Here is a 16,797-nt window from a genome sequence, read left to right on the forward strand (position 1 = left end):
ATTAATGATCTTATAACATGTAGAACAAAAAAATGTTGTATATGCTATCCTGTGCCCATGCGACTTCTTTTACATAGGCCAGACCAGTCGTCAGTTATGTACCCGAATTAGGGAGCATTTTTACTCCATTCGTACAGGTCGCCCTGGTGCATCTAGATTACAGGCACATGTAAGAGAGTCTCATGAGAACAACCCTTTATGCCTGCGGTTCCTAGGATTGGAAAAAGTAACGTTCACCGGGGGTGAACGAATGGATGCGAAGCTGCTCCAAAAGGAGACACTTTGGATCATCAAGTCAGGATCCGCGGGAGTTTTAGGGTTAAACGATCGCACAGAACTGGCAGAGTGTTTTTGAGACTCACCTTCCACCCACCTGGCTGCATCAGAACACACGTCACTCACGTCCTGTCAGCTGAACAAGTGGGTTGGGCTGGTTACCTGTATATAATCCACTCTCACTAGAAAACTAGTATGGCCGGAGGAAGCACAGTGGTCCGTGCGAAACGGAGTCTGTTGCCTGTTTATCCCCCCACTGCACGTCCCGATCCCCCAAGTGTGTGAGTATTTGTCTATGACTTGCTAACACAAATAAAGAAGAAGAGAATAGTGGTGAGTCTGCCAGTCTGATCTTCTTTCTTCATATTCTTCATTATCACCTGTGTATCAGCTTTGACCAGAGCACTACCACCCTCATCTACATTTATCCACTTATACCACATCGAGTCCATCAGTGAGAGCAGTGCCGTGCTACTTGTGTTTTTTTTTTGAAAACCAGTAACCACTTAGAACCGGTCCTCTGGTACAACCCGCGTCATCGCCTCTCTGGTTCAGAGGATCCACTACCAGTCCTGCTGGTACGTGACACTTGGTATGCTATCAGTGAGGTTATTAAAAGGGGTACTCCTCTGGAAAACATTTTATTTTTAAATCAACTGGTGCCAGAACGTTAAACAGATTTGATATTTAATTCTATTTAAAAATCTCAATCCTTCAAGTACTTATCAGCTGCTTCCACAGGAAGTTCTTTTTTTCTTTAATTTCCTTCCTGTCTGACCACAGTGCTCTCTGCTGACACCTCTGTCCTTTTTAGGAACTGTCAAGAGCAGGAGCAATTCCCCATAGCAAACTTATCCTGCTCTGGACAGTTCCTGAAATGGACAGAGGTGTCAGCAGAGATCACTGTGGTCAGACAGAAAGGAAATTCAAAAAGAAAAGAACTTCCTCTGTAGTATACAGCAGCTGATAAGTACTCAAAGGATTAAGATTTTTAAATAGAAGTAATTTACAAATCTGTTTAACTTTCTGGCATCAGTTGATAAAAATAATGTTTTCCAGTGGAGTACCCCTTTAAATGGTTGTCTGAGGCACGCTGAATGCACTTGCAAATCCTCGAGATCAGTCTGGAGACACTGCAGGACATGGCAGCATGTTCAGGCATTGCCGGCTGGTATTGTCTTGTTGAAAAACGGCTTTTGGGACATTTTGAGAGTAGGATCAGTATGACATTCCCTCATGAAGGTCCCTTCATTGTGTTGCCAATGTGGTTTTCAGACCAATCTTGATCTTTTAACCCAATGGTAGCCTAACAGAGTGGTGATGAAAGGTCAATGAAACACCTGTATGTAGCTGGACGTCTTTTTCATAGCCCAAGTTTGTGTAGACAATGTTCAATACCCTTTGCTTGTTGTGTGACATCCAATTTTAATTCAAAATTAACTTGCTGTACAGAATAGATCAACATTTCCTGCAGAGGGTCACTTCTTTGCACTTTTTGCTATCACTCCAGTTCGTTGTTGATCTGCCAACGACAGCCCCAGCACTAAAATATTTTTTTTTACCCCGACAGAATACTAGCCAAGTCCTTTCTTTTGCTAAATGGTGGGACATTTGAGTTATAGTCGAATAAGGGCCAATTCACACTACATATTTTCCAAGCATAATTTAGCTGCGGAAAATTGGGTTCAGCAGCATCCCATTATTTTCAATTGGATTTTGCTGCACCAATCACCTTACTGAATTTCTGCTGCGGATGTTGAAATCCCAGATTCCAGACTCCATTTTTTGTGAGTGCCAGCTGAAAAGCCGGACTGCTCGAAAATGTCCCAGCTCCATAGATGGTGATGCAGTATCAAGTGGATTCCCAATACCGTTTATTGGCACAGTGTAATTGTGAGCAGTTCTAGTGCCCCCTACAGATGAAATCTCCTCCCAAAATATTTCTGGGCAGAGCTTCCATAGTGTGAATAAGCCCTAAAGGGGTCATGATAGCTAAACACTTGATAAGTGCAGAACTGAGAAAGTGGCTTTCTCTTGGCTAGATTAAGGCTAAATATTGCCATGCTGATGCCCATTTCCTGCAAATAATAAAAATTTACAATAACTTTTGTAGAGTATGCTTAGTTTGGAAAAAGAAGCAGGCTCATATACACTGTATAGAGGGCTGTGGAACCATTTTTTGAAGATTAAAAGGCTTAAAAAAGATTTTTGAAGCATGAGAGCATTGGAAGTGTAAAGTAAATGAGAGGTGTAGGAAGACCTATTTGACGTTAATGCATATGGCGTTCTACGGTTTTAACATGCCTGCTTTCCCAGACTTCTCCGGACAGAGAAACAAATCAAGATTTGTAAATATGGCTTTGCTCCAAGTGTGGCGCTCTCCACACCAACCACTCACCGCGATGGTATGTGGGAATGCCAATAATAATCTTGTGGACAGGTAATGGTGTCCACTACCTAGTATAAACAACTCCCAAGGATTATACAAATGATCACAGGGGGGAGAAAAATATAAGTGCTAATAAAACATAGCTTTTAATATATAGTTTAAAACACACTGATTAAACAAAGTGATGTATAGATAAGTGACAGGGCAAATTAGTCAGCCCTGTGACTCAAGATAGACACTAACAAGGCTGTTAAAATTGCATGTGTAGGGATTGCCCCACAGATGCAAAAGCCAAATTCAATTGTATGCTGATATTAGATAATTAGATAGAACTACTAGCTATGCCCAACGCGTTTCAGCACATTGTTACATGTGACCTCATCAGGGGCTAACTGGCATAGAACAATACAGTCATTGCATATGATAATTAATATAGGGGTAGCTTGATACAATAGCGACCCCTGAGAAGAGCGTGCTAGATGTCATGCACCAATACTCTATACAGCATATAGATGACAGGACCCGGACGCAACCTGTCATCTATATGCTGTATAGAGTATTGGTGCATGACATCTAGCACGCTCTTCTCAGGGGTCGCTATTGTATCAAGCTACCCCTATATTAATTATCATATGCAATGACTGTATTGTTCTATGCCAGTTAGCCCCTGATGAGGTCACATGTAACAATGTGCTGAAACGCGTTGGGCATAGCTAGTAGTTCTATCTAATTATCTAATATCAGCATACAATTGAATTTGGCTTTTGCATCTGTGGGGCAATCCCTACACATGCAATTTTAACAGCCTTGTTAGTGTCTATCTTGAGTCACAGGGCTGACTAATTTGCCCTGTCACTTATCTATACATCACTTTGTTTAATCAGTGTGTTTTAAACTATATATTAAAAGCTATGTTTTATTAGCACTTATATTTTTCTCCCCCCTGTGATCATATGTGGGAATGCCGCCACACAAAAGTTTTGGATGGAAGTCATTTACTACATGCGCACACATTGGAAAGTCTCTCTTACCAAGATTCCCCGGGCTCTGGTATTCTACCAACCAAGACCACCAGTCACCACTGGTTCATGCAAACACAAAAATTTCAACAACACTAAGCGCTAAGACATATGTACAAATAATGTGTACCATCCCACCACGTTAAGGTGACCTCATCAGAATAGTACATGTTGACCTCATCAGAATAGTACATCTTAAAAGGGTACTCGGCCCCTATGCATCTTATCCCCTATCCAAAGGATAGGGGTAAGATGTCTGATTGCGGGGGTCCCGCCACTGGGGATGACATGACTGGTGGATGCGGATGACTGGCGATGCGGAGGCTCATGATGTCACGGCCACGCCCCGCTCATGGGAGGGGGTGTGATGGCCGTCATGCCCCCTCCCATAGACTTGCATTGAGGGGGCACGCCCGTGACATCATGAGCTCTAAACGAATGCTGGGTGCAGCAGGGGAGATCCCAGTGGCGGGACCCCACAATCAGACATCTTATCCCCTATCCATTGATTGGATAGGAGATAAGATGTCTAGGGGCGGAGTACCCCTTTAAACTAAGTTAAAGGGGTTGTGCGCTGCCCTGCCTTTCGGAGCTCCGCACGCAGCGTCCAGAAGTTCATTACTCCGAATGCTGTGTGCGGGCTTCCGTGTTCGCGGCCGCCGGGCGTGATGTCACACCCGGCCCCCTCGTGACATCACGCCCGCCTCCTCAATGAAAGTCTATGGGAAGGGTGCGTGACCGCTGTCACAGATTGCAGATCTGTGTGCAGATTTGAAATCCATTGTGGATATCCTGTGGATTTGTTAGAATTTTCCTTTTTTGTTTCAAGGGGGAAGTCAAATTCCACAACTAATCCAATTTTATTCTGGGGTTATATGAGCAGCATAGGCTGTTCATGCAACTCCAATCAACCTCTATGGATGATGTGTAAACTGCAAAACATTTGCCATAATATTTGAGACCAGAATACCTATTAAAGATTTCCTCCACACACTTTTTTATGTGTGATTTTTATTGATCTAGTCATCTGGATCTTTTTTGCCCTGAAAGAAATTGTAGTTTCATAAAAGCTGAAGGTTGCAGACCCAGGGATTAGACATAGGATTTTGAGTGCTTCTTGTATTCATAAAGGGTTCATTGTAAATCTTCAAGGTTTCCTTGGAAGATGTATGAAAAAAAAAAACAGTATAATATATAAATGACAGATTTTGGAGAAGGTTATATTGTGCCATATAAGAGGATCTGGTCTTTGTTTCCTCCTGTGGAGCTTCTGTATAAAAAGTAGATTGAGATGTTGCAGCCAGAAATGCCTCATATTGAAAACGGGATTTCCAGAAGAAAGGAACGTCTCATGAGCCATTAAAGTGGGAGTCTTCAATGGGTCTCTGTTGTAAAATACTGTAATTATTTTGGTACACACAACGAATATTTTTTTTGTTTTGTTTTTCAGACACACAACCAGAAGATGCTCTAAATTTATTTAAAAACGTGCAACTGTCAAACATGTGTGCGAAAGCATGTGCAGGTTTTTCAGTATCATATTAGCTATTACCTTCTCCATCACTCATAAATAACTGACAACCATTTATTTTGTGTGAGGTCAGAGAAATGAGAGTTAGGCCTCATTCACATTGCCGTTCACATCCGCTCTGATCGGCTTTTTTGTTTTTTGAGCCCGATCGGACCCTAAAGCTGGTCAGATGCAAACGGCTCCTATCAGGTCCAGACAGACCCCATTCACTTGCATGGAGTCCATCGGTGATTCGGTAATTTTACAGGAATTTAGATAAGTGGAAGAAGCAGGGTCCCCAGCAGCACAGAACATTTTAGGAGTGAAGTTTGCTCATCTGGTGGGAACTTACATAGTGGAAGGTGGAGAATATTTAAAGCTGAATTTGTCTTTTTTTTTTTATCTGTAAACTGCGTCAGATTGGTTGAAAAAGTGAGGCAGCACACTTTTTCAAAAAAATGTTGCCTTGTTTGCACCATGCGCACCAATTAATGGCAGGCAAGGGGATAGGGTTTAAATTGCACGAAATTTTAAATAGTATGCACCAAAAAAATCTATACTACCTTAGAGGTGGTATAAACTGAGCACACAGTATAAGAGGAGTCAGATTTTCAAACAGCCTGAGTCACTTCTAGGAAATCTGACGCAGTCTTAGACTGATTAGTCTAAGTAAAACGTAGCACAAAGTATTTTAACAGAGGATCTTACTTGATCTTGTGAGAGAGCACAGACTGAGCTGCATAGTAGAAGGAGCAGGGTTCTCAGCAGCACAGAGTTTTTTAGGAGTGGAATGCCCTGACCTTGTGAGTGGTCACAGAATGACATGGCACTTTCACACTTCTATATTGTTATGTATTTTGTTAAGATCTGAGGTATTTTCCCTGTTAAACTGAGAAGTCCCCCATACATTTGTAATTACTGAAAACATTCTGGTCTCTGCGGGGAACCCCCCTAGCCCAACCTATATCATGAAAAGGAAAGCCTGTTTAGACCAGTTGGTTTAAGTCTAGCTTACAAAAGGAAAGGTGAGGAAAACCATTAGTTGGGCTTCACCAGCTGGGACTGCTTGGGGTACCAATACGTCTGCGAAGATAAGCCTACATATCCCTGATTTTCACTTAGTCCTATTTGAGGGATTACTGAAAGGAAGGAGTTACAGAGGATTATATAGAGACTTTAGGAAGAAGTTATGCACAAGGATAGCACATCTGGGACCGGATAGGGCTTTAGGCTTGGCCTTCAGGTGTTTTGGCTAACACATAAAGAATATATCTGAACCCTGCAGAGGGCATTGCAGCACAGCAATTGTGAATACAGTTATATTGCATGTAACCCATTGGGAGCCAATCAGTAAAAATACTTCAGTGAAGATACTCAGGGATAGTACATACACCTCAAAGAAAGTATAGAGGAGAACATCCAAGAACCTCCTCACTTCTGTCACTGTGCCCACTTAGGGGAGTGTGGAAGGACCAGTGCACCCACTTAGGCCACTTTGACAAATGATCCCTGAATGGTGACCCTTAAAGGGGTACTCCGGTGGAAAACATTTTATTTTTTTTTTTAAATCAACTGATGCCAGAAAGTTAAACAGATTTGTAAATTACTTCCATTAAAAAATCTTTACCCTTCCAGTACTTATTAGCAACTGTTTGCTACAGAGGAAATTCTTTTCTTTTTTAATTTCTTTTTTGCCTTGTCCACAGTGCTCTCTGCTGACACCTGATGCCCGTATTAGGAACTGTCCAGAGAAAATCCCCATAGCAAACCTATGCTACTCTGAACAGTTCCTGACACAGACAGAGCACTGTGGACAAGACAAAAACAAAATGCAAAAAGAAAAGAATTTTCTCTATAGCATATAGCTGCTAATAAGTACTGAAAGGATTGAGATTTTTAAATAGAAGTCATTTACAAATCTGTTTAACTTTCTGGCACCAGTTCATTTAAAAAAAAAAAAAAAAAAAAAGTTTTCCACCGGAGTACCCCTTTAAGGACTACCACTACAGCCATCCCTGTGATCCCCATTTGGCTACCGGTCACTGCACACTTTATTCCCTGGATTGCTGTATCGAGGAAGTAGTGTGTTTATTTTGTGAGAGAAGTGGAAGGAGCAGGGTCCCAGAAGCAGCACAGAGTACTTTAGCGCCGTGTAACAGTCGACACCAATTATAAAGCAGCTTTTTATTTTTGGAAATAGGATTTTCCATCCAAGCAAGACAATGCAAATAGCATTCACTTACAGCCCCAGAATCAGAGATCAAATATTATGTACCCTGTTCTACAGAGATCACACTACCCCCCTTTTAGAATTATGACAATATATGAAAAGTGCATATTAGAAGGTGCAGACAATAAAAAAGACCAATTAAAGAGAAACTGCACAGTAGTGTCTGAGCCAGCACAAGCAGACATGTATAACACAGGGGCCCCAGCCCCATCTTTGTCTCACACGCACAATAGGAAAAGCTCTTGAACCCAATTACTTTTCGCCATAGCGCTTTCCAAAGTATCGCTTGTAAGCAGCAGCCCAGCCATGTCTCATAGCATAGCGATCACAGGGATTGTAGTCCTCACAGGTTTCACGCTGGCGTTCCCGGGTACTCTTTGTGCGTTCACGAATTCTGCATAAACAGGAAATTAAACATAAGAAACTTTACTTAAAGGAAAACTGTCATATGTTCACTCCCGCACTAACCACAGGTACTGACGGATAGTGCGGAGGACGCTGATTCTTATGATCCCTACCTTGACGGATTCATCCGGCCGTTTGCCCGCAATCTTAGTTTTTCTATATATGCAAATGTGGCTGTAACTTGCACAGCCGGGGTTTTCAGGATCTTAGCTCTAGATGTGACTGGAGTAATACTAGACTAATAGAAGTTTTACTTTTACCCATTTATTCTCCATAAACTATGTATGTGATGATAATCTACATGTACAGATGTAGTAGATATGGAGAGGTGAATTCTTGAGTCATTGCTATTATGTGCGTGATGTTTTCCTCACCTCTCATGCATTCTTGTGTTCCGCTGCTGGGAAGGCATGAAGGAGTTGGCATTTCTTGAGTTAACAAAGGGGTCTGCAGCAAGAAAAAAAAAACAGTATTGATTAGTAGTGTGAAAAACTAAGGCATTGACAGACAGCAGAGGGCACTGTTTTTTGTTCCAATGGCTAGCTCTATCTTTCTGAGAGGTGCTGAGTAAAGAACTGTGTTTATCTCATAAATAGGTGTCTTCACGGTAGCAATGTAAGAGGAGCTCCCCTTTAGGATAACACTAACAATGCAGCTACAGGTGAACAGAATGACATTATTTTCACATTAGTGAAATGACCAGTTCTAAATTAATAATTGGGCTGCGTTCACATGACGATTTGTCCATCAGACATGAGTACACGACTTTATAACTTAAAATCATGTAAAATCCTATATCAAGTCAGATCCATTGACCCCCATTAAAAATCGGATCAATTACACTGACCACGATTTCCACAGGTTTTGAGAAATCTCCCCCATAATCCCTCTACTAGCTCACTGGTGTGCCAGCTTTCTTGCCCCGATGCAGCAGAGTCCCATTGTTTTCAATGGGATTCTGCTGCACCGTGCACACAACAGAATTTCCATGCTGGAAACATCTGGTATGGAAATTCTTTCGGTGAAATCAGATTGGTCCTAGCTCCGGCATGTTCTGCCAGGCGGATGGTCGATCTTGTGAACAGAGCCTAAGGGGTAAAATGTTACCCACAATAACCCACCACCTCTAGCCAAAAATATTTTATCATTGTAACTGATATATTTGCCATGTTTGTTACTATATTTTAACATGCTTTCAATTGGTGGCTGCAGTGTTGTTTCTGATGCCTGTTTTAGTTTAGTTTCCTTCTTTGGGGTTGAAAGCTGTTGCCTGTAACCTGTCCACATCATGGAAAGTGCATAATAGTGCTGTGCCCTGAAACCCACTAAGGTAGGCAGGGAGGCCTATAAGAAGCCCTGTTATGTCTCCCATTCATTGGTGGTAAGCAGTATTGTGACAATGAAGGCGTAATAGAGCCTTGGAGTTCCCTCTGCTGCAGTACCATGACAGAGTGTCAGCTACAGGGCAGACAGAGATAGTAGGAAGCAATGAGTAAGGTTGTTGGCAGCTAAGCGTGGCTGAGGAAGACTCCCATAGTCCCAGTCACTCCATCTTCTCCCAACTGCTACCTCAACCCAATGGTGTATCCCACTGCAGCTGTACTCAAGACTGCTTGCTTGGCACACACTCAGCAGGTCAATCTGTCATTACATGTGTGTTTTCTGCTCTATGCACCCTTCCTCTAGACCAGGGGTCTCAAACTCCCGGCCCGTGGGCCATTTGCAGCCCACGGAACGAAATGTTGTGTCCTGCTGCCCCCCGTATTAACACCCCCCCCCCCCCGCCCCCTGTCCTCCCTTCCACCCAGTCCCCATACTCATCTTTCAGTTGAGATCTGGCACAGCAGGGGTTAGCAAGACGTTGACGCGTCATCCGCACTGATCTGGTGCGCCTCCAAAACGTTGCAGCAAGTTTGCAGCATGCGGCCTGCAAACTACCTAGCCAGCCAGCCAGGAACAGAGTACCCCAGCAGTAGTACTCCCATAATCTGTCAGCTGATGATATTATCACATGGGGGGGGGGGGTGTTGCTGGTGGATGATGAGAGGCACATGATGGGGGCATTATATGTGAGGGGCACATGCGGCACAGCCTCACCCAGCCGCTACCTCCAGTGGCCCCCAGATACTTTGAGTTTGAGACCCCTGCTCTAGATGCTCCATTTTATCCCTTCTGCTGCCCCCTTCCTCTCAGGGTTGTGGCACAACACTGAACTCCACAATGCTTTCCAGGACATCTGGCGCTTCATAGTTTTACACTGTTGCTCATCACAACTTGCAAGCTGGCAGGCAGGAAACTATGTTACTTTGTTAGTTCCCCCAAGCAATACATTGTGATGATAATACAGGGGCAGCAATGAGGGACACAACAAAGGGATAATAGAAACTTAAAGAGGAACACACGCTATTACAGTAAGTGGGAAATTGGGAAATTTCCCCGTACCCTTATAACAATACTTCAGCCATAAGCAGGAATGCAGTAACTTATGCCAGCAGACATTTTTGTAGCATTGAAAAGGTTCTTACCATATCTTTCATAGGACTCATGGCTTTCAATTGAGTCTGGATAGGAGGTAAAAGCATCAGTGTTAATATTGAGAGACATGGATCTTGGATTCTTGCAGCAGAAAGTCAGAAATCAGTAACATTTTACTTGTCTGGCATTGACACAAACCTGTTTTATGGCAGCCTGTGTATGGTTTGTGACTTTGTTTATAACAGCCTGTATACTGCCTAATGTGCATCCTGTATACTTTCTATGGATCTCTTTTTAGCAACCTGTATCTTGTCTATTTTTCTCTTTATGGAAGCTTATATCCCTTTTATAAATCAATTTATAGCAGCCTCTAATATATCTATGGCTCCATTTATAGCATGTGTGCTAATAGATCTGTTTCTGATTCTGGTCCACGGGTCGGGGTATAAAAGCCTGTTTCTGGCTGTGTTTAATGCAGGTGGTAACATTTCTAGGGATCACTTTATATCAGCCTCTATTTGGTCTAGGTGCAGATTATAGCAGCATATATAACATCTATGACATATCCCTCAGTGGTTATAGGGAAGCCATAAGAAATTTGGTTTCTTCAAAATTGACCGACTCCACCAGAACTCTCCCAAATATGGATCGAAAATAGATATACATGATGGAACTGCATAATCAGAAATTCCATCATATATAAGTTCATCAGAGGTCACCAACCCCTTGTTTGCCTTCTGCACTCAATGCCTACATTGAGCCTGTACTTTCTCTGTTCCCAGGCACATACTGTTATTTAGAACATTTGAGATAATTCTAGACTATCATTAAAGAAATCAATTGAATTTTCTGTACCGTAAGCAAGGGTGACCGCAACAGCCAGCGCCACGACAAGGAGCAGTGCCAGGGACTTCATGGTGACTTGTCTTGTGCGTTTTTTCTTCTCTGGTTCCCACTGGAAAGTTTCTGCTGAAGATATAAGGAGTAATTCCTGAATGTAAGAGAGTGGAGTTACTATAAAACCCAGCATCTGGGGTGGGCGGAACCAGGAATGCTGAGAGGTATGTGTTGGCACAGCTGAACTGGGGCATTAGATGTCCAAAAACACGGTTAGGGAAAAAAATATCAAAAGGTGGAAACAGATTTTGTAATGTTGAGAAATATAAACATGTGGAAGTGAACTTCAATTTCCAGGAGCCCCCTGAACTGCTAGTTGCTCAATAACTGCAAACATAATTATGATATCATCCATGTACCCCCAGTCTCTGTGCAGACACTGGTCCTCATAATGATATTAAAAGGTGCATGCCTTCTTTTGTACAGTAGGATACCACAGTTATCATCTCCGGCCACAAAACCATATACGGGGTTAAAATTAGGTGACCAGGGTCACTATCTGACTCCGATCAGTGCATTTAAATAAGGGTGGGTTTACACTACGATTGCACTGTATGGCTGCCAGATCCTGTTGGGGGGCCCATATATATCTATTGCATTTCAATGAGCCGACCAGAGTCAAATGGTGACTTTGGTCGGCACATTTTAGCCCTGTATCCGGTTTTGTGACCGGACCTAAAAAAAGAAAATCGGATACGGGACCGGTCAGCTCATTGAAATGAATTAGATACGGGCAGGGTCTGGCTGGGATACGGGAGCGCTCGGTTTTTGCTCCCCCCAACCAGATCCAGCAGCTGTACAGTGTAATCGTAGTGTGAACCCAATCTAAATGAGATTCGGCACCGGTCCGGCTGGGAGCGCATGATTTTGACATTTCCCAGACAAATCTTGCAAACGTGGTATGAATGCACCGTTTTACAATAATATGGGAGCTAGAGATATGTCACTACATGCCATTCAGGGGTCTGAGAAATATACTTCAGAATGACATCCATGCTTGTTTTCACACAACTTTCCCAAAACAGAGATAAGCAAAACTAGAAGAAACATAAATATTATTAGCCTATAACCTGTAATATACAGAAAAGTATCATGGATGGTTTCCTGATTGTTGCTACAGTGTTTCAGTTAATCAGAGCATGTAACCACTGAGCCAATTTTCAGCTAGTGACATAATAATAATGTAGTCAATTATATACCTAGAGCAGTGTTTCCGAAGCGCCATCCTCAGGCACCCCCAACAGGTCAGGTTTTCAGGATTTCCTTAGTCTTACACAGGTGATATCACCTGTGAAAGACTAAGGAAATCCTGAAAACATGACCTGTTGGGGGAAACGGGGGAAACACTGGCTTAAAGGGATAGGCATTGTCCACAGGCTGACTCAGGGTCTTAAGTTATTGTGTTTAACCACTGAGCCAGCATCCAGCTCTGTTCTCTTCTAAAAAAAACAACAACAAAAAAAACACATGTAATTGTAGTCATTTGGTGGAGTTCACTGAACATTCTAAATAACACAATATTGGGGAAGTATTGTGAGCCCTGCACTGTGTACAGCCTGCCACCCAGCTTTCACAGTCTCTTGAAGATAATATTTGTCTGGTAAAGCAGCCACATTGAAGCTTTTTGGGAAAGCTGAGTGGCATGCATACAGTGTGCTTTCCCAGTCTTCTGAAGCCACAGCAGTGATAAGCTGCTCATCCTCCCTGCACTCCTTATGGGAGCAGCGCTGCCATGCCTTCTCTCTACCCCCACACTGTTGTTTGCTCTCACCCTTCACTCTTCTCTCAGCCCACAATACATTTTCTTTTTCCCACCTGCCCTATACCCTCTCCCTGACCCCACACTAACTATTCTCTGCACCTGTCTGCCAGACAGTTAAATCATACTTTACCATGGCATTGGTCCAGCAGCAGAATTTTAGAACTCCAAGAGAATGAAGCAGTCAGGAGATGTATTGGAAGTTCCATAGATTTGCATGGGACTTTTAGTACATCTTCTGATCGTGTTACTTCTGTGGAGAATGCTTCAGAGTATGATTTAACTGTCCGAGCTTCGCTGTTTTACTCTCGGGCTTTGGAAATCATCGAGATTGGAGCATCCCTAAACTCTACTATATTTATAATTGACACATAAGAAAGATGTGTACCAAGTTTAATTAAAATGTCTCCATTAAATCAGATGTTGGGAAGTTATGCTGGAACATAAATATATACACACACATACATTAATATATATATATATATATATATATATATATATATATATATATATATATATATGTAGAACCATAACATAATAGCAATTCATGTTATAAGAATGAAAGTAACAAAACAAGTTGCAGCTAGCAGATCACGTCTAACATGAGGAGTCTATTATTCTAGCAGTGATGTTATATCTGATGGTATATGATACTTACAGCTCTTGGTTCTGCTGGATCTAGTGATGAGATGCCTGAGTGAGATGGGTATTTATCCTGAGAGTCCACCTCCAACCCTCTTAGTGTTTTCCTCCCCATCATTAAGATCATACCTCAGTCTTTACACATCCTTCCCTCTTGGAGGAAATTTCAGACCACGCTTGAGACATAAACCACACATGGTTTTTAATTGACCACAGACCCCACAGATGACATGGACTGGGGGCGAAGGTGGAGGAATAGCTTGGAAAGTTAAAGGGGATAAGATGTCTTAGGGCCACAGTATCCCTTTAACAGGTTCCTCAGATGCTGATCGCTGTGTAGATAAAATATTTCCAGAACTTTGAAAATGTTTCTTTAATTCAAAGTACTGTATAGCAATAATATTGTTATTGTTAAAGTAAATAAGCATAAATGATATCCAGTGATGTCAGTAATGGGGGCAGGGCTGTGACAACCTCTCAGACATGATATAGAGGATGGTTGTCAGCAGTAATAGATGGAATAGATGTGACTGTAGTATAAGGTGTGTGGATCTCATGTCTGATCACAATGTAATTATATCCAGTGATGTCAGTAATGGGGGCGGGGCTGTGACAACCTCTCAGACATGATATAGAGGATGGTTGTCAGCAGTAATAGATGGAATAGATGTGACTGTAGTATAAGATGTGTGATCTCATGTCTGATCACAATGTAATTATATCCAGTGATGTCAGTAATGGGGGCGGGGCTGTGACAACCTCTCAGACATGATATAGAGGATGGTTGTCAGCAGTAATAGATGGAATAGATGTGACTGTAGTATAAGGGGTGTGGTTTCATGTCTGATCACAATATAATTATATCCAGTGATGTCAGTAATGGGGGCGGGGCTGTGACAACCTCTCAGACATGATATAGAGGATGGTTGTCAGCAGTAATAGATGGAATAGATGTGACTGTAGTATAAGGTGTGTGGTCTCATGTCTGATCACAATGTAATTATATCCAGTGATGTCAGTAATGGGGGCGGGGCTGTGACAACCTCTCAGACATGATATAGAGGATGGTTGTCAGCAGTAATAGATGGAATAGATGTGACTGTAGTATAAGGTGTGTGGATCTCATGTCTGATCACAATGTAATTATATCCAGTGATGTCAGTAATGGGGGCGGGGCTGTGACAACCTCTCAGACATGATATAGAGGATGGTTGTCAGCAGTAATAGATGGAATAGATGTGACTGTAGTATAAGGTGTGTGGTCTCATGTCTGATCACAATGTAATTATATCCAGTGATGTCAGTAATGGGGGTGGGGCTGTGACACCTCTCAGACATGATATAGATGGTTGTCAGCAGTAATAGATGGAATAGATGTGACTGTAGTATAAGGTGTGTGGTCTCATGTCTGATCACAATGTAATTATATCCAGTGATGTCAGTAATGGGGGCGGGGCTGTGACAACCTCTCAGACATGATATAGAGGATGGTTGTCAGCAGTAATAGATGGAATAGATGTGACTGTAGTATAAGGGGTGTGGTTTCATGTCTGATCACAATATAATTATATCCAGTGATGTCAGTAATGGGGGCGGGGCTGTGACAACCTCTCAGACATGATATAGAGGATGGTTGTCAGCAGTAATAGATGGAATAGATGTGACTGTAGTATAAGGTGTGTGGTCTCATGTCTGATCACAATGTAATTATATCCAGTGATGTCAGTAATGGGGGCGGGGCTGTGACAACCTCTCAGACATGATATAGATGGTTGTCAGCAGGAATAGATGTGACTGTAGTATAAGGTGTGTGATCTCATGTCTGATCACAATGTAATTATATCCAGTGATGTCAGTAATGGGGGCGGGGCTGTGACAACCTCTCAGACATGATATAGAGGATGGTTGTCAGCAGTAATAGATGGAATAGATGTGACTGTAGTATAAGGTGTGTGGTCTCATGTCTGATCACAATGTAATTATATCCAGTGATGTCAGTAATGGGGGCGGGGCTGTGACACCTCTCAGACATGATATAGATGGTTGTCAGCAGTAATAGATGGAATAGATGTGACTGTAGTATAAGGTGTGTGGTCTCATGTCTGATCACAATGTCATTATATCTAGTGATGTCAGTAATGGGGGCGGGGCTGTGACAACCTCTCAGACATGATATAGAGGATGTTGTCAGTAGTAATAGATGGAATAGATGTGACTGTAGTATAAGGTGTGTGGTCTCATGTCTGATCACAATGTAATTATATCCAGTGATGTCAGTAATGGGGGCGGGGCTGTGACAACCTCTCAGACATGATATAGAGGATGGTTGTCAGCAGTAATAGATGGAATAGATGTGACTGTAGTATAAGGGGTGTGATCTCATGTCTGATCACAATGTAATTATATCCAGTGATGTCAGTAATGGGGGCGGGGCTGTGACAACCTCTCAGACATGATATAGAGGATGGTTGTCAGCAGTAATAGATGGAATAGATGTGACTGTAGTATAAGGTGTGTGATCTCATGTCTGATCACAATGTAATTATATCCAGTGATGTCAGTAATGGGGGCGGGGCTGTGACAACCTCTCAGACATGATATAGAGGATGGTTGTCAGCAGTAATAGATGGAATAGATGTGACTGTAGTATAAGGTGTGTGGATCTCATGTCTGATCACAATGTAATTATATCCAGTGATGTCAGTAATGGGGGCGGGGCTGTGACAACCTCTCAGACATGATATAGAGGATGTTGTCAGCAGTAATAGATGGAATAGATGTGACTGTAGTATAAGGTGTGTGATCTCATGTCTGATCACAATGTAATTATATCCAGTGATGTCAGTAATGGGGGCGGGGCTGTGACACCTCTCAGACATGATATAGATGGTTGTCAGCAGTAATAGATGGAATAGATGTGACTGTAGTATAAGGGGTGTGGTCTCATGTCTGATCACAATGTAATTATATCCAGTGATGTCAGTAATGGGGGCGGGGCTGTGACAACCTCTCAGACATGATGTAGATGGTTGTCAGCAGTAATAGATGGAATAGATGTGACTGTAGTATAAGGTGTGTGGTCTCATGTCTGATCACAATGTAATTATATCCAGTGATGTCAGTAATGGGGGCGGGGCTGTGACAACCTCTCAGACATGATATAGTGGATGGTTGTCAGCAGTAATAGATGGAATA

At 42.4% G+C, this 16,797-nt stretch overlaps 2 protein-coding genes across 7 annotated transcripts in view; one reads left to right on the top strand and one right to left on the bottom strand.

Moving 5' to 3' along the window:
• Positions 1-16,797, top strand: part of PDE6H (phosphodiesterase 6H) — a 239,388-nt gene that overhangs the window by 95,032 nt on the left and 127,559 nt on the right. The window lies entirely within an intron of this gene.
• On the bottom strand, positions 7,342-13,195 carry MGP (matrix Gla protein). Its single transcript, XM_056525076.1, has 5 exons — positions 13,094-13,195; positions 11,160-11,273; positions 10,355-10,390; positions 8,204-8,276; positions 7,342-7,818 (listed from the first exon to the last, which is right to left on the bottom strand). Exons 1-5 carry the CDS (start codon positions 13,167-13,169, stop codon positions 7,677-7,679), a joined length of 441 nt encoding a protein of 146 aa, XP_056381051.1. The 5' UTR covers positions 13,170-13,195; the 3' UTR covers positions 7,342-7,676.

The sequence above is a fragment of the Hyla sarda genome, chromosome 6 (genome assembly GCF_029499605.1).
Source record: "Hyla sarda isolate aHylSar1 chromosome 6, aHylSar1.hap1, whole genome shotgun sequence".
Classification (NCBI taxonomy): Eukaryota; Metazoa; Chordata; class Amphibia; order Anura; family Hylidae; genus Hyla; species Hyla sarda.

What these genes read in the sequence shown, in the direction of transcription:
- MGP (XM_056525076.1), bottom strand. Translation starts at nt 13,169, where the DNA reads ATGGAACTTCCAATACATCTCCTGACTGCTTCATTCTCTTGGAGTTCT. An exon ending in GCTGCTGGACCAATGCCATG is followed by an intron (nt 11,274 to 13,093) that starts GTAAAGTATGAT and finishes TTATATCTTCAG; the next exon opens with CAGAAACTTTCCAGTGGGAA. An exon ending in TGAGTCCTATGAAAGATATG is followed by an intron (nt 8,277 to 10,354) that starts GTAAGAACCTTT and finishes TTCTTGCTGCAG; the next exon opens with ACCCCTTTGTTAACTCAAGA.